The 19,220-nt window shown below is 36.3% G+C and overlaps 1 protein-coding gene across 3 annotated transcripts in view; it reads left to right on the top strand.

The window, feature by feature from the left end:
- Positions 1-19,220, top strand: part of pcsk5 (proprotein convertase subtilisin/kexin type 5) — a 246,229-nt gene that overhangs the window by 98,503 nt on the left and 128,506 nt on the right. For all 3 annotated transcript variants that reach the window (XM_031890895.1, XM_031890900.1, XM_031890898.1), the window contains exon 8: positions 13,985-14,197. In XM_031890895.1, the coding sequence (XP_031746755.1) occupies positions 13,985-14,197 (213 nt within the window). The remainder of the gene's footprint in view (positions 1-13,984; positions 14,198-19,220) is intronic.

A 19,220-nucleotide genomic window follows, 5' to 3' on the forward strand; every position in this document is an offset into this window, starting at 1 on the left:
ACTAGAACAGATGTATTCCAATGCAAATAGATAACAACATGACATATTTCCCCTAAAACTGTTCTTATTTAACTTGCCTACCTCCAAAGAACCGTTGTTGAAAGTTTTGTGAGTTAACTGAATATGTTTGCTAACAATACAAAAATGATCTGCTTGAAATCAGAATGATAAACTAAAAATGAAAATAAAACACTCATAATTTGCTTTGGTTTCCGCCAAATGTATTGCTTTAGCTCAGAGCCTTGCTGGAAGAGAGAATCTATGCCCCCATAACAGGAGATCAACAGAATACACCATTTAGGGTGGTGCAAGTGTAATGGGCATGGTCAACAGTGTAGTAAAATGCATGTGAAAGAATAAGCCCTCTCTCTGATGATTACAAGCTGAACAGAAATATGTTCCACATGCTAAATATAGTCAGTACTATAAAAGCTGTATGCAGACAAATACAAAGTACTTTTTAGGCTTTGTGTGTACGTGTTTCTACTTGTGCTTTAAGATTCAATTGAAATAGTTTCCTAACCCCATAACAAAGTACATGGAAGTGCTTTTCCAGCTGATTAATACTCTCATTCAAGAATAGCTTCATCTGAACTATCACAGCAGTTTGCCTGTAGTAAACCTAGCCGCTAGCAGCGCTGTTCTGTAACTGTTGACTGAAAAAAACACTTGTCAACCAACAGTGTTTAAAATATGCTTGGTAATAAGCTAAACCTTCAGTCAACTCCAGTAGCACATATGACACAGATGTGGCAGCAGATAAAAGGCAACCTGTTTCTATCTGCCCCATCAGGTTGGTCAGCATAAACACCAGGTGGATTTTGCTGGGAAAATATGTAGAAAATACATTGTATTCCCATGCCAAAATCTGTGTGCATTCTGATAGGCTTATGCTATATCTCTTAATATGCACACAAGTCAGGACGGATGAGAGAAGATCATCCTTTACTCAACTGCCATAGGCTAGTGGAAAAATGCTATGTGTGCCACTGGCCCTAAAATAAATTCTTATACACATTTAAGAATGCAGCTTCCATGAATTTTTATCTTATTAACACGCAAAAATACAAAAGTTTGTTTACCCTTTTTTTCCATCAGCTGCTAAGTAAGATAAGCTTGTGACCATCAAAGTTCCAAATAACGGAAAGGCTATCTCCCATAGACTCCATTATAAGCAAATAATTCAAATTTTTAAAAAGATTTCCTTTTTCTCTGTAATAATAAAACAGTACCTTGTACTTGATCCAAATTAAAATATAATTAATCTTTAATTGTGGGCAAAACAAGCCTGTTGGGTTTTTTCAATATTTAAATGATTTTTAGCAGACTTATGGTATGGAAATCCAAATAAGATCCCTTATCCAGAAAACCCCAGGTCCCGAGCATTCTGGATAACAGGTCCCATACCTGTATTCCTAATTGAGCTTACTTTATTTTCTAAATTTAATACAACTATGTGTTCCATTAAATGGGATTGCCTTCCCTGTATTTATACTTTGCTTACTGTACTGTATTCTTCTAAGTCTAAAAACCCTGCAAACAGGCTTTTCATACACTTACATAAGTTACAGATAAACAGTATCTGTGCACATGAGGTGCAATTGATGTAAAACAGAAACACCACCAACCCGATTAACACTTTGAAGGGGTCTCCTGTCACTTATGACTTTGGTTCAGATTTTCAGGAACCTAGCAGTCACAGCAAAATTATAGTGTCACATGATTATCATTAGTATTCCATGAAACCCAACAATAACTTAATTTTAATCCATACCACAATTAATTCTGATTCTCTACATTATAAAAATGTTTTTTTCCCCTAAATTACAGTTTTTTTTATTGAAACAGTGAAAAAAGAATCTACTTCTGTATTTCCTGTTTTTTTACCCTACACCCTACTGTATATTCAAGCTGACAAGCTGTAATAAAATTTAAATTGCACAGTGAATATGTCGTCTACCTGTAGCAGTAAAAGGAGAAACTACTTATATTTTCTGACTTCTGCTAAAGAACAATATTTCCTTTTTGACATGCAATACTGCAGCAATGATGGCAAAGAATTGCATAGGTTTTGAGTTTTGTAGTATATGCTATTGGACTCATATATAATTAATCTGTTTTATTGTTTACTGTGGGCATAGATAGCACATGGAATTGTTTTGCTTAAAAACAAGTTTAATTTAAAAACAGCCTTTCAGAAGTATGTGGATGCTAGAAATCTCCCGTGCAGTTCTCCAAATCTGGATTTCTTTTTTGGGCAAGCTTCCAGGCTTAAAAAAGGGACAGACTGTTTAAAGGGGTACTATCATGGGGAAAAAAATCATTATTTGTTTCTGAAGAAACATCTTTTTAATTATGGTGGGCTGTAAAGAACACAAAGTTAATTTGCATACCCACAGCCATTTAAGAACCAGTATTCTTTATACAAGGAATGCAATTATGAGTGCCGTGCTGTGTAGAATTAGTGATGCAGAGTATGATCTAATTCTTCTTTACAAAAAAAAGACAGTAGGGGAGATATACTTTATTGCTAAAATTTCAAAACTGCCATACAATAATACATAGAGCAGGGGTCTCAAACTCGCGGCCCGCGGGCCATTTGCGGCCCTCGGTACAGTATTTTGTGGCCCGCACCAACACCTTCTCAAAAGCAATGAATGGATCGCGATTTTTATTGCGATTCAAGGGATAATGCAAGGCACGACGGGCGGGAGCTGCTGATTGCGGAAATGACGTTATGCCATCATAACAGTTATTATGGGAAGACGTTCTGTGTGCACAATTAGCTCCTTAGCAGCTAATTGTGCACACAGAACGTCTTCCCATAATAACTGTTATGATGGCATAACGTCATTTCCGCAATCAGCAGCTCCCGCCCGCCGTGCCTTGCATTATCCCTTGAAAGCCAATTTTTTGTGAAATCCCTTATGCGGCCCAGCCTCATCCTGACTTTGCCTCCTGCGGCCCCCAGGTAAATTGAGTTTGAGCCCCCTGACATAGAGTATTGTTTGTAGGCAATAATAGTTGAATTTTTTTATACTAGTATGTTTTATTTTATCTTTTATTTAATATAGTTTTTGAGATATAAATATATATATAGCAAAAAAAGGGAAAGTTGTGCTCAACCACTAAATTTTAAACCATTAGGCGGGGGTGCAATGAGGTTGTGACCACGAAATACATAGAAACAACAACAAGAGATCCTCTGCAGTCACCCATTATCAATATATAGAACATTAAGACATTCGGTGCATTTAAGCTACTAAGAAATGCCCTTCCCTTTAAGCAAAACAGGGATTGTTTGTCTATATATTGCAATATACTTCAAGCTGGCCAACTGCGTCAAAGTCATCCCTTTTGACCAGTTCCTACACTGACTTATGCGATTCATTAAGAATTCTACTGCTTCAATATACATTTAGCCAAGGGACTAAGTTTTACCTGCAACTTTCTTGCTTTCAAGGTTAAAACCCCCATATGGTTGCCCTTTTATTGGCTCCACTGGGATCACCAGCACAACTTTCCCTTTTTTTGCTATAGCTTATACAGGAGCAGTGGCCAGCTCCTTGTTGTAGCTCCCACCCTTCCCAGCTGCAGTCAGGTGATCCCAGTGGAGCCAATAAAAGGGCAACCATATGGGGGTTTTAACCTTGAAAGCAAGAAAGTTGCAGGTAAAACTTAGTCCCTTGGCTAAATGTATATTGAAGCAGTAGAATTCTTAATGAATCCCATAAGTCAGTGTAGGAACTGGTCAAAAGGGATGACTTTGACGCAGTTGGCCAGCTTGAAGTATATTGCAATATATGGACAAACAATCCCTGTTTTGCTTAAAGGGAAGGGCATTTCTTAGTAGCTTAAATGCACCGAATGTCTTAATGTTCTATATATTGATAATGGGTGAGTGCAGAGGATCTCTTGTTGTTGTTTCTATATATATATATATATATATATATATATATATATATATATACTTTCTTTTTTTTACGGCAGTAGTGCCATCCTATGCAGCAAGCCATCCTATGGCACAGGGTGCAAGTGTTCAGTGATAGGCATATCAAGTACTTTACACTCCTACTTGCTGCAGTGTATGTGCATTATATGTAGTGCTTGAAAAAGAAAAGCCTTAATATTATGTTATTAAGGGTGCTTGTAAGAGTAAGCTTATACTTAAGGCAAGAAAGTATAGGGTTTCCATTTGAAGCAGTACAGTAGACATATGTCATAAATCTAATAAAAATAGTTAATATTTCTGGGTACTGGTGATCATTTAATGGTCCTTTGGAAACATAACATAGTTGAATTTCTCAAAGGCCCATTTGATATACTTAAAATGGTATAATAAAGGCCATATGATCAAGGACTCTATATACATAAAATACAAAGATACTTTAAGTGCACTTCTGGATATCATATGCTCTGCACTTGTAGTCGTATTCATTGCTTAAAGATAAAAGATTTAAGTGGAATGATGTACATGTATATATATCCATACACAGCAGGCATTTATTAACCAGAACTAGACATAAATGTATATTTCGTAAGAGGAATATGCTTTAGTGTTGCATTAAAGGGTAGTCCATAAACTCGTTAGAGGCCACAGGGTAGATTATTGTTTTTAAAAGAACAATATGCTCAAATGAATTGTATAATAGTGTTTGCAAACACATGTACTATAAACTGCAGTTTTGGTAGTGGCTTAGGCCTGGGTATTGACTGTGTTTAGTCTTTGAAGCTTAAGTTAAAAAATGCTCAGTTAGACTAAGTTCCTATAGCGATCACAATGTCTTGGATAGAAGGCTTTGGGCCTGATTCACTAAAGGGCGATAAAACGTGCGCTATTTTTATTGTGCGCTAAAATTTTTACCGCGTCTTAATTTTGGCGATTTTTCGCACGATTCACTATAAGCATACTCGCGCTTTTTTACGCGCGATATTGCATGCGTTATTTCACTCACGAAAAGACTATTTCAATGCGGTATTTGCCGGTACATGCGCTAAATTACGCAAATAATCGCCACATATGAATGGTAGCATAGAAATAGTGTATAAAAATTGTTGCCGCATATAAATGATGTATATAAATATTAGCCACATATAAATGGTATCATATAAATAGTAGATGCTTATAAATAGTAGCCACTAGTGATGAGCAAATGTGTTCTGGTTATCTTTAGTGAAAAATTAGCAAATCTTTCGAAAGATCCACGAAACGGCAAAAATGTTGTGCGGGCAAAAAAAATGTTGCTGTGACTATTATTTTTTGACGCTTGTATAAATTTTTGGATGTGCGGTGAATTTTTGCGTGGCAAATTTTTTCATGCATTTTGCCATTGGCGGAATGTTTTGAGAAACGCATGAAAAAATCCGCCGCGAAAAAAATTCAACGCACGTCCAAAAATTCGCTGCGAATCCATGCCTGGCAAAACATTTCATCACTTGTAGCCAAATAGAAATAGTCGCGCAAATGAACGCACGCCATGTTAGCCATACACTCCAATACTTGCAGAAAATTACTGTATTAAAAATGAACATTTCGCTGCAAACTGGCGGCTGCGTCACTCTAGGGGAAACACATACTTGAATAAATAACACTGTAAGTCCATATTTTATTGCAAAAAATCATTTACTGTACTTTTGTATAATTTTTCGCCTGCCTGTAGTAGGTGTTAATTTTCGCATAGCCGAATGCGATATTTAGCGCGCAAAAGTTATAGTGAATCATGCGATCGTATTCTTTTCAGCGCGGAAATTAACGCAAAACGGTAAAACTAGTGCGAGAAATAACCCATGCAAAAATGGCGATTTTTTGCACGCGATAATACTATGGTGAATCGCGCGCAAATTATTTTGCGTTTTTTAACGCGAAAAAGCGTGCGATAATTTTTATCGCCCTTTAGTGAATCAGGCCCTTTGAGTTTTACTTTATACTACTGTACCATAGGAGGACTGTCATATCACATGTTTCAACCTTTCTTAAGCATTATATTGTATAAACATGGAAAAAACACACCATTTAGATTACCTCTACATTACTATTATTTAGCTTTGTCATAATTCGTCAAAATTTTTTATCTTTATTTATGTAGTTTTACTTTGTAAGCAGCGCTGTGCAGCAGAGCAATACATTAATAGAACCAATAGGGATCGACAGAATACTAAAACACAAAGAATACAACGCATAACAAAGGGTTAATGAACATGCCATCAGTAGAAATAGTAAAAGAGGAAGAAGGAACAGGTTTAGGGCACTGGCACATGGTAATATTTATTGCACACAGTTTAATCTGCACAACGGATCTCCAGAAAATGCCATCCCCTTCACTAACATTACAATTGCTGCAAGTAAATAATATTACTCATTGTGATTCTTATGCTAGCAAAAGGAAAGGGGATGGGAGTGCAGATTTAAACCACCTGCAACAATTCCCACCATCTGGGGTGGAAATATGATCAGTTCCGTTTTTGTTAGTTTGGCATTCAGAAGTCGCTGACTCATACAGAGGAGGAGCTTGCTATAAGGCAGTTAGAGATTTGAGTTTTAATTTCAGCTATTAATGAAAAGGGATAATAAATATTTTTGGGTATCATCAGCTTATCCCAATCCTAATGATAAAGTGTATCAAATACATAAATGCAGGCAAATTTAATTGCGTCTTTAAAGGGAACTAGACCCGAACCCTGCTTGTGCATGCACAGTTTAAGCTGATTTCCTGCTACCACCAACTGCACATGCGCACGCAGGGTTCGTAATGTCGGTGAGACCCGAAGACTGTTCACTTGCAGGAAAGATGTTGGCCAGGTACGCAGCTGCGCTACTTTGCTCTTTTAGGTTGGGGTTAGTGATAGGGACAGTTTTTTAAGTTAGAGACTATGCGATAAGGGAGAGGTGAGGGGGGTCGAAGCAGGCCAGTTAGGGGGTGTAGTTCTCCTTAAGCAAGTGAGCAGAAACATTGACTTTTGGTCTACCTGCATTCTAGTAAAGCATGTATCACAGAGAAGGTTGCTGGTTAAATTAAGGAATTTTAGCCTGTAACATAATATTTGTACTTGGAGAGAGAACAGGCTGAAGGACAGATTAACAAGAGTGGTGGTAAGCGGTAGATTTTATGAATTCTAATTGTTTATTAAAGGGACAGTTTACCCCTTTTTCAATTAGTTCAGTAAATGGGTCATACACTGCACATACCTTTTGCCTGTTTTTTTTAATAAAAATTTTTTTTTAAATCCATTAAATGGGGAAATTGAAGTGGTTATCCCTAAGAGAAGAGAGGCTGGATTTAAGAGAGTGAGCTGGGATTTCGAATTATGACAGCAGAGAAAGGAGTCAGTGGGGGTTGGAGAGACAGAAAATGTACCAAAATGATGATCAGAAAGGGGGAAAGGGTCACTGTTTAAATCAGAGAGGGACATATTTTGGTAAAGTCTAGATCTAAAAGTTGTGAGGATGTTGATGTGTCTGTCCATTGATGGAGTTTAAAGGAGGGGGGTAGATGGAAAAAACATAGTAGTCTAAGCTTGTAAAGGATTGTCATTATGACTTTTAAAATGGCCAAGGAAGCAGAATAAGTTTACAAATAGCAGAGGACCAAATAGTTATGAGCAAAGATAGAAATTAACTAGGATGAAGATAACTGGTATGGAACAAGGCCCAGGTTTGGGCGAGATGTCCTTTGCAGCCAGTAAAAGCAGGAGTGAGTTAGGATATGGGAAGAGGATTTAAATGTGCTGTCCCTCCATGTATTGGAATTAACTAGAATACAAAAGTGTTGTGAGTTGTTGTATAGTATATAGGAGCTTGAATATGGAGATAGGAGCAAGAATAAAGTTATATGGATAGAATAATGACGAGTCATAGTGAGGGTTAAAAAAGGAGACTACCTTAGAGAGCACTGTGCAGGCAAGTAGTAGAAACATGGGTAATTTTAACATGTACTTGTGTGAAACAGGTAGTATATCTAACAATGAGTTTTGTAAAAGAAGATGGCTAATTTCATCAGTTAATCAGTTCATTTATTCCAGGGCCCTCTGTAGTTGCTTTCCTTGTAGAACTCCCTATTAAACTCATCTTTATCACTTGTAAATAGATCACTTAAGAACAAAGCAACCTTGAAAATGCTCATCCCCTAAAAATATCTAAATATATAGGCAGTGTATAATTGCAAAGTGTATTTCACTATCATTGCTTACTCCACAGACTGATGGAGAAGAGCCTGCTTAGTAGATGGTGACAGGCAGGCAGCAAGTAATATGAGAAAAATCTAGAAAGCCATAGAGTCAAAGCAAGGACATAGGTTGAAACAGAATTGTGAAAGAGATATGCAGCTGAATCACAGAAAATAATCCCAAAACAACAGAAGAGGCAGTTTTAAGCGGTTCCTTGGTTGGGAGATTGTTTGCAGCTGGCCTTAATGATTCCACAGGCAGATGCACTGAATAGGCCTTTCTGAGCACAGAGTCTGCAAACGCTCTTGTGGCTCATCCAGTAAAGGCACTGGTCAGCTACTGTGTTCTGTATTCATTGCAGGCTAGGCTGTGACACATATGTAACTATGATAATTTCAATGGTGGTGTTTAGAATTGAAAAAAAAAAAATAAGAACAAAATGATGACTAAAATCTATGTTATAAACAACAGCAAAGGTTGCTAAAGCGTTTGTTCAATTCCTTCTTATTTGAATTTGTGTATTTGTTGTTAGACTAGCTGTGAGCAACGTGAGCAGTTATTGATGGTGTAGAGAGAAATCTAGAAGATCTTAAGCTGACTAAAAATAATTGATTGGCCCTTGCCTGTTTGCATAGCGCACCAAGGCTTTATCATCAGGATATTTTACTAATGTGTGTAATTTACTTTTTAAAGCAATCAAAAAGATTTGGCAGACTGTATTAAATCAATATACATTTGGTTAGAAAGCATACTCTTGATCCTAATGTGCTTTTGTTAATGTTATGGAAAGTATGTGGTCAAAGTGGTCTACTTCTGCCTTGAGGTTCTTGTGTCCTAGTTTTGATTCCAGCCAGGGCATTATCTGCAACAGACCATAGGGATAGTCGGTAAAAGTGGAACTTAACTTGTAAGCTGTGACTTTTCAGTTACTGAGCCTCAATAAGTATGTTGTTTGTATAATCTGTGTAAAGCACTTTGGCATAAGTTGACTATGTACAAGTAAAGGGCAAGATATAATAGAATAAATGTTACCTTGAAGGTAACAAAGGACTTTATAGCTGCTGCTGCCTAACTAAAATGAGGAAAACACCACCCTATAAAGTTGCTTTTTTGTGAGGCATTGCCACTTTTACATAAACCTTTTTTTCTGTAGAAAGGGGTCATTAAAAGTATTATCATTTAGTATTGTCATTTCCCTGTGTTGCTATCCTGACGTAAGTAGGGAGTGCCCCCATGAAACGTTGATTTTTTTGTGTGGTTACACTGGCTGCTAAGCTCCAGCCAAAACCTTTTTGAGTGCAGTCTCTACTCCCTATTTCTATGCAATGCTGGGACGTCACCATATGTCTAGGAGACTAGGCACCACAGAATGTTTTAGGGTGAATGCAGCTGTGAATACTCTGTATGCCATGTTATCAAATAAATAGGACCTTGCCATAATTTCATAAGAGATCACTACTATGCTTTGCCATCTCTCATGGATGACTTGAATTTTATTTCCATAGTTGCCATTTGAGATAAGCACTTTGTCATTATATGTGCCACTGAGTATTATACAGCTACTACCTATGGAGAGAATGGCCCCAAACTCTGCTACCAGCAGGAGCTACATCGCCAACCATGAGAGAAGTTAAGCAGCCCTGCTGCTGGTCCTGAATTTGCAGTGTCTTGATGATAGGAAATCCAAGCAGGCTGTCACCTAGCATAACCAGTAGTAGCATCTGTATCAGTCAATTCACCGTGCAGTCACAGGGGAGAACCTCCTTTCTCTCTCGGCTAAAATTTCCTGTGCAGTACTCTGGCAAGGTCCTACCACTGCTGTGGCAAATAAAACTTAAAATACATGATCTTATATCCACTATTTTGATCCAGAAAAGGGCAAAAAACCCAAACTAAAAAAGTAAATCCTTCCTGACCCCCATGGCGATTGGAAACATTCACTGGCTCAAGCTATCGTAATTAATATAATTTAATACAATGCTGACTCTCGAGCTTATACTGTATAAAGATACAGAAGCTATGATATAACAAGAAAAACATCCACATTTAGTTATTAAGGTAAGGAAGTGAACTGCTTCTTCCCCTGACATCATGTCCCTCTCTTTCTCCGCCCCCCCAGCTTAATTTAACTTTTCACCTAATCATGGCTGCATCTGATTCTGCCAATCTCTAAACATAAGCCAGTGTAATCTGGCTGCTGGTCATTTGGACCCCTTGTCATGCAACCCCTGCGCTTGTAGCTCTAGAGCCTTCTTTACATAACTTTGCTTAAGGTTATTGCGATGCATGGTCAATTTGTCATTTGTCAGTTATCTTTACTTTTAATGCTAAAATATTGCCAATAGGCTTATGTTTGGATAAATCTGTACACTAAAACAGAGATTTTATTATATTAACCAAAGTAATATGGCACTGTACCAGTGATGAAATTCCACAGCTCCCTATTCTTGAGCAACACTTCTCTGTACCCCTTAGAACATGCTTGAAAGCTTGTCTTTTTACAGCTTCTTTGTGCCTTTGTGAATATGCTGCATTCTCCTGCAAGTACACGTGGCTACTGAAAGAGCATGTGAATTGTGTTTCCTTTTAGGTTTCTTATGTTTTGTTTCGAGGCAGGAACTGCAGCTTTGTAAATAATTTCCACTTCTTTGCCTTTGGTTTCTGAACAGCAATCATTTATTTACACATTATGATTATTTGCCTTGCTTACATTTGCCCACATACTTACAACTGATAAATATGGTTCTGCACACTTTTGGTGCAGTGATAAATCTAGGCCGTATCCTCCATTTTCCCAGTTCTCTACATTGCTGAGATCACGTAGAAGGCTTGTTTTTATTACAGACAGTTGCAAATCTCTAAACTGTAGTTTTTCTTTATCCATTCAGACATTTGGTGGCAGTTTTATGTGTTGGTTTTAGTTAACACATATTACCAAAAGCACTAATAAAAAAACAATTATTTTCTTATCTCCTAAAATTAGTGTATTAGCATTTGACTAATTCAAACTTGTATATCTTTGCTTATCTGCGTGGACCACAATAATAAAGCTGAAATACTTTATTACTCTGTGGAAGTGCTGGACTTTATTGCTCTTGTACACTCATCTGCTCAGAACAGTACTTTTCAGCATGCCAGTTGATTAAAAATGAAAGGATTTGTGTGTTATGAATTAGAACAGCTGTACAGCATCTGTGTTAAAATATGCACATGGGTATCACTGTACCTACCTCTCATTTATACAGAGACCTTAACTTTTTTACAGTAGTGGCAATACAGTGGCACCCAAACTACCATACTGGGCTTTCAGAATGTTCTGTATAAGTTTTAATTACACTGTACAGTTTGTCACTTAGCACAACAACCGGATGTTTTTATTTTTTATTTTTTTTAATAGGGAAGTTATTCTTTTGTTTTTAAGAGAATGACACACAACAAATTGTTGTTGATTACTATTAATTTGTATGCGCACACACCGCAATGTTACAGGTAACTGTGAATGCGGGATAAGGCATATTGCTCTGCCTTTCATTCTTGCATAACAAGTGTGGGTGTATAGTTTTATGGGGGATACAATAATTTTTAGCTCTTGATATTCACTGTATTTATTGCAGGTGCTTCTCAGCATAGTTTGATGAGTGTAACGTTTAGAGTAGGGTAGAAGGTAGGCCTGGTATGTTTAAAGGAACAGTAACACCAAAAAATGAAAGTGTTTTAAAGTAATTGAAATATAACGTACTGTGGCCCTGCACTGGTAAAACTGGGGTGTTTGCTTCAGGAACACTACTATAGTTTATATAAATAAGCTGCTGTGTATCCATGGGGGCAGCCATTGAAGCTGGAAAAAAGGAGAAAAGGCACAGGTTACAAAGCAGATAACGGATAAGACACCATTGTATTCTACAGGGTTTATCTGTTAGCTGCTATATAACCTGTGCCTTTTCTACTTTTGAATGGCTGCCCCCATGGCTACACACCAGGGTTTATATAAACTCTAGTAATGTTTCTGAAGCAAACACAAAACTTTTACCAGTGCAGGGCAGCAGTACAGTATAGTTTAATTTCTTTGAAATATATACATTTTTTGGTGTTACTGTTCCTTTAAGAAAGTAACATTTGGCCCAAACAGGAGAGAAGCTATGCAGAAGCCTTTTTCCACCACAACCCTTTTGTGACCTGTGTTTCAACCTTCCTAGTGTTTCCACATCAATTTCTGTCAAGAAGAGTGTCTACCTTCAAGAATGATTGGATAACAGGCTGATGTCAGGGGTTGGCAGTTAGTTGCAAAACCTAAAAACGGACAGGTCTCTTCCTACAAACACCCAAGTGTCAGCGGAAAGTATCAGGGCAGGTGCTTTTCACAAGATGAAATGACTTCTGTCTGTAGGCTAAAATGAATGATAACTTAAAAAGGATGTAATCTCATAATCTAACTGGCAATAGTGACATGTTTCGTGCTAAAGTACAGTTTGACAAACCAACCAAATCACGCTCAGTTTTGTTATTAATCAGTCGTTAGGGTAATATTTAATTGGATTAGTTGACTTGCATCAGGGTCAGACAAGCGACTTATGTCCTCCAATTTTACCTTAGAATGGAAAAATTTAATCAGGACACTTCTTGGGGAAAATCAAAGTGTTCTTTAACTCTTCCAAGATATTTATTTACCTTATTGTCTGCAGCACACAATTATTTGTTTCATGCATACGGCCCGCTCTTTATTTTGGCATGCACCATTTTGTATGCTTAGAGCAGTACTCTTATTATCTGACACCGGATCATGAGTCATTCCCTTGATGTAATGGCCTTGCACTTTACTTAAAGGAGAACTAAAGCCCTAGAGAGAAGTAGGCTAGAAATACTGCACATTATGTTTTCACTTTCTGTACCAGCCCAAGATAACCCATTCAAAATATACAGTTTACATATATAAATACTGTATGTATTTTTATATATATATATATATATATATATATATATATATATATATATATAACAATCACAATACAAGTCTGATTAGAGATTGTACATTTTTTTATTATATTGCAGTTTAGAAACCAGTGCATTCTGTATCAGCTTTGTAACATCATCTTCTATGATAGATTTGGTCTCACTTTCTCCTTGGTGATTTCCCTGGACCCTTATTATTAGCTTCTAAACAGCTGACCAGTGCACACTGGACATGTACAGTGCCACTGACACTAACAAGATCCAAGATGGAAACCACTTTTTGTACTTTCATATTGGAAAATATTGCCTGTTAATTAAATAATAGCATTTCATTTATAGCAGATATTCCAGATATGATTTTAGCATCAGAGCAAGTGTCTAACAAAGACAGATAACCTGGGGAAAGTGAATTTCATCAGATTTGCTTCACCTGTGGATTTTGCAAACTCACAGCTAATTGATGGTGAACATTTTCACCATTTCCTTTGACAGCCAGGAAATCAGGAAATGCAATCTGATTGCATATTCTACTTGCCCTGGCTTTCATGTGGGCAAAGAGAGAAATATGGGTCATATGGTTTTTACTTAGTGGGTACAAGGTTTCCGGGGGTTATTGAAATGGGTAAGTGTTCCCTCCTGCCTCCAAGGAGGGAAAATTTAGTTTGAAAACTGTAGTGAATAGCAATATCAAGTGGAAAAAAGAAGACAAAACTACTGTATATGGAAGTTGCCGCTGCTTAGTAGGCAGTTGTATTTACAATAACATATTTTTAATTTTTTCGTTTTTTTAAGCTTGTTGGATTTGTGGTGAGTGGTGATATGGTATACTTTTCTGTTACTATAACCATTTTGTTTTTTTTTTAATCTACAGGGAAGAAGAGGATTTGGTTCAGTTTATGTGTGGGCATCAGGCAATGGTGGCAGGAGCCGAGACCACTGTTCTTGTGATGGTTACACAAACAGCATATACACAATCTCTATTAGCAGCACAACAGAAAGTGGCAAGAAGCCATGGTATCTGGAAGAATGTGCATCAACTCTTGCAACTACTTACAGCAGTGGGGAATCCTATGACAGAAAAGTGGTATGTTACCCAAATCCTTCCTATGTTCTTTAATCTTAAAGCAAACATTTAAAAAGCATCTGTAGACTGTTGCAGAAATCATACCCTTGATAACCCAAAGATTTATACTAAAATATCTTCAGGAGGTTCATCACTACATGAGCTAAAATTGACAGTTTAAAAAGGATTGTCTAGCATTTGGTGACACCTTGTAATATTACACTTATGTGATTTGTTAGGGCATACAAATTAGTATGCTGCTGCTACCCTTTAATGCATATTGGGGCAGCCCAGAAGTAACAGGGGCTCTCTCCCTCATGTTATTGTGATCCAGAAGATTTGGTCAGTGGCCCAAAGACTACCCAAGTAGAAAATGTATTTGTGCACTTTTTCTGAGACAGAATTCTCAGCAGAACTGAATTTGCTTTTTTTTTTATTAAGTCCCTGAATCATAGATCAGCATAAACAAGACTGCAGATTCCAGTATTTGCTCTTTAATAGGACACATGAAAAATGCAATAGCCCTTAATATACAAATACACAAAACGAATATGTATATATAACCAAACATTTTTCACAAGTAAGCTTTATATTTGCTGTGTACCAAAACATATCCTAGTTAAGAGATAAGATCCCATCTTTAGAAAAGTGAAACAGTGCCGAGTTCTATCCACTGTAGCTTTTTTTGGCTTGATAAATAGTAATCGATAAATGGGAAAAGTAATTCAGCTTAGCGCCATACCTTTTAATATTTGTTAGAAGACTAACATATATGGCAACTGGCAAAATGTTGTTGTGATGTATGAACAATAAAAAAACATGTGCAATGGCAAGTGAATTCCTTGCAATAGTTTGTGTACTATTCAACAACAAAGTTGCCTGGGTGGCTTCACCTTATGTGACCCCTTTATCAGCTACTGTCAGCCATAATTATTTCACAGTTCTTTACACTAGAAATGAATTGACACATTTCAAAAGGAAGCTGCTTGTTTTGTTTTAGTTCCTGAGGCCCTCTCTAAAGCTTTTTCATAAGGGAGCAGTTGGCACCTTAATTTGGTTTAATTTTACCCAAGACATGCAGCTTTTTAAAATCACACAGTATCCTCAGCAGGACCATTTCAATAAATGGGCATTTAACCAGTGCCCATCAGGACAATGGGCCTACATCAGATATTTGTCTTGTATAACTTTTGACTGAAGCATGCAGTCCCCTCATTTTAATCAGGCAGACCTCTACAATATAGCCATGTTCTTTCTATATTATATTCAGACTACTGACAATTAGGAAACTGCAATTCAAATGGATTGCACAATGATTAGTGATACATGTCATCCAATCCTAGATGCAGGCTACAAGTGCTGAGACTGGGAGAAAAGAGTGGACATTAACACACAATAGTTTTTGTAACATTATATATTTATTTATTATAGTGTTATTATAGTGTTTGTTCCACCATCTGTACCATTTATATATGGGGTCCTTGTGAAATATGTACAGTAAAATATTGTCAAAATTCATTATTTCTATATATTTTCCCTGGGAAGAAAAGCACAAGAGCACTGTGTAGTGTAACACACAGTAAAAAAAGTATGTAGGTTATTAAGGTTATGTTAATATGTTATGTTTTGTTTGTTTGTCTGTATATATATATATATATATATATGTATATATAAATCTGTAGATCTGAAAGCACAACAGTAGCATGTCATATAACCTACGCAGATTAAAACAATCTAATGTTAATGTTAATGTTTATTAAGATTATGTTTCTAATATTTTGTTATATTTATCTATGCCTAACCCAAGGTCTACAATATTTCCTTTTTGTTTTTCAAGAGCTTTATCAGGTATTTATGTTTTACTAGTGGCTAGATTAAACAATAATATTTGAACATGTGCAACCTTTATTATTTTCAGTTTTAAAATAAATATAAACAGCTTGACAAGCCTCAACATATATTAATTCAGTTCCTAATACTGACAAACTCCACTAGCATGTCATGATTAATGAGCACGTCCCAGCATGGTCTTGCGTTTGGAACATCATGTTAGCTATTGATGTTTTGCTGCCTGTTGGTGGTCTTACGCCCTTCTTATTTCCTTTCTAAGATAGATGGGGGACCTCTGTGAAAGCAAATGCTTTGTAGCTGAAAGCCATGTCTTAGATCTATCTGGTAATTATGCTTAAACACCCATACTCCTGTCAACAACTTCCTTTTGAAAAGGTCCTGATGGATTTTCCAGTCAAGGAGCTTTCTGGAGGACATATTATCCACTTGCTCTCTGGTAGCCAAGGAAAGAAAATATAAATCGAGTTACAGATGTTACTGAGAGCTTTTTACAGGAACATGCCACGGCAGTAGAATCTGCTGTTTCTTGTGTTCATGCAGAGCATTTATCTCTATCAGTCATAAAGGCATGTTAAGTCTAGCACCAAAAAGACGTTCTGTTTTGTAAAATTACTGGAGCTAGCTGCGTGCACTTATGGTTTTCTTAATTTTCATCTACACAACTCAATCCTGCAGATGAAAGCTCAATTATTGACAAAAACATATAACACCATTTTGTACTTTCTGGTTATTATCATTATATTCCTTTACCCAACTTGTCTTGGATCTGAGTCCATCAATATAAAAAAATTGCTTTTTGCATTATTAAATATAATCTCGGACAAGAAATAGATTTATATTTTACTTCATATTGATAGCAGAGATCTCAGGAGACAAAAAATGGCATATTTTCTATAACTGATGTGGACATTATTTTGTAATGCATAGAGCTTGTTACTGGATCTGTTAACATGTATTTTTCTTCTGATCCACAAAAAATTTACAGTGGATGTTTTTTTTAAAAAATTTTAGATAATCCAGTAATAAAATTTAAGTGCTGGTTTTCACATATTCACAACATCGTAATCAAATGAATAACAAGCAAAAATGAATTTATTATTAATAAATGCATTGATTTTCTTACAAACATCACTTTTTTAGATGACGTGCTTTATAGACCTTCTATGCCTACTATCTATGTATTTACAAAAGCTAGGGATTAGGGATGCACTGAATCCACTATTTTGGGGTTCGGCCAAACCCCGAATCCTTTGTGAAGCATTCAGCCGAATACCAAACTGAATCTAAATTCTAATTTGCATATGTTTATGGGGAAAAATCACTTAATTTTAAGGATTTATATATTCCACCAAAATCTTGGCCGAATCCCAAACCAAAACCTGAATACGGTGCATCCCTAGCTAGAATTATGGTGCTCCTGTATTGACTTTTATTTGTAATACTTTTCATTTTTTTTCATTTATCACCTCCTTTTTATATCACCATGGTAATTGTGATAATTTCAGGATTTTATTTCAAATTGTATGCTTTTGCTATTTTTAGTGCTGGGGTCCTCAGTTTGATTCTGACCCTGCCCGATCTGCATGAGAATTGTACTGCCTGTTTCATGTGATTCTCTGTTTTTCACTTACACTCCAAAAAAATACACAAAGGTTAATTGACTGCTATTTAAATTGGCCCTGGTTATGAATGATGAACAATCTCTCAGAATCTCTTGGTGCTGTGTAAATAAAGCATAGTAATGAAGTGACATCTGAAGGGCTGTTTACCAGACATTTTGCTTGAGTTAAAGGCCCAGTGTACACCACATAAGTAAACAGAGCTAGCATAGAATACCTCTTCGGACTCAAAAAGAGGCATAAGAACAGGATGAGACCAAGTAATTTGTATTATACCAAGCTTGCCGAGGAACTACACACACTTATTTTGATGATATGGTCATTTTAATTAAATATAGCCCATAAATATATTTGATAACATTTTTGTTAAAAAGCACCAATCATCTGTTAATCATAATAAATTACAAAGGACCTTAGATCCTCTAAATTTAAAACATGAGGGGGTAAAAGAAAAAAGTAATTTATTTTTAAACCTTAAGTTTTAATAACACTATATTTTCTATAGGTGTCCTGCCCATTTAAGAGGATCTTCAAGCCAATAATTTGGCGAGTTATCTGTATTAGATTTTATATAGCACAAATTGGTGGGTTAAAAGTTGCTACGAAGCATTGCACCCAAAACCTGTGTCAGCAAATAGCTAAACATATTATTTTGCATTCTATAACAATAACTTTTACTAACAAGGATTTTTGTGTTACTATAAACTTGATTTCAGTTCCAAATGGTTAATTTTATTGTGCATTCTATGCCAGTATTTATTACCCTTCAAATAGCCTCGTGCTCAATGCATAGTTTGTCAATATTCCCACAACTACAATTTCCCTTAAAATGAGCTCTACAGGACTGTATATTTAGCCCTCCAGCATTTCTGCATTGCCTAGAAAATAAGATGTCACAAATATCCCAGCCATCAAATGAAACTGAGGGAGCAATTTCCCCCTTTTAATTTAGTAATACCCTTCATTTAGGTTCAGTGTATAATTTAGAAATGTGGCTGAATTGGCTTCTTGAGGATGAAATGGTTTATTTTAAACATTTCATTCCAGTACATTTAGATTCCCAATCAATGCCAGAACATCTGTATTCAAATCTCAGAAAGCTTTGCACAAATCCAATAGTATTGTTTTATTTAACAATACTTCCTCAGTTCACTTTGGAGCATACTAATTCTATTTCTCCTAGTGTAAACATTCCAGATTAGTTTAAGGCCCAGCTGTTGTCACATCATATCTTTTTATCAGAGGTTCTCTTCATAAGGTTAAATCTTTGGCATTAACCTGCTTTTTTTTACTTCAGCGTGCAGGGTTTAGAATTCCAAGCATTTTGGGCTTTATATCAAATTTCGCTTTTATTTTGACATAATTAATGAGAGTGAAATTAAAGGGCAAGGAAAACCCATTGCCATGGAAGGTTTCTCCATCTACTGTGTTTCTAACATATATATGTTGATTCCATATTATGATTCCAGAGAAATCCACCTTAGAATCTGTTAATTTGTTAAATAAATTTTAGCAAAAAAATTCACACCCAGGCCTCTTTCATTTGAGAACTCATTGTTAATGGTTATGTTACC

Source organism: Xenopus tropicalis, chromosome 1 (assembly GCF_000004195.4).
Source record: "Xenopus tropicalis strain Nigerian chromosome 1, UCB_Xtro_10.0, whole genome shotgun sequence".
NCBI classification, from domain to species: Eukaryota; Metazoa; Chordata; class Amphibia; order Anura; family Pipidae; genus Xenopus; species Xenopus tropicalis.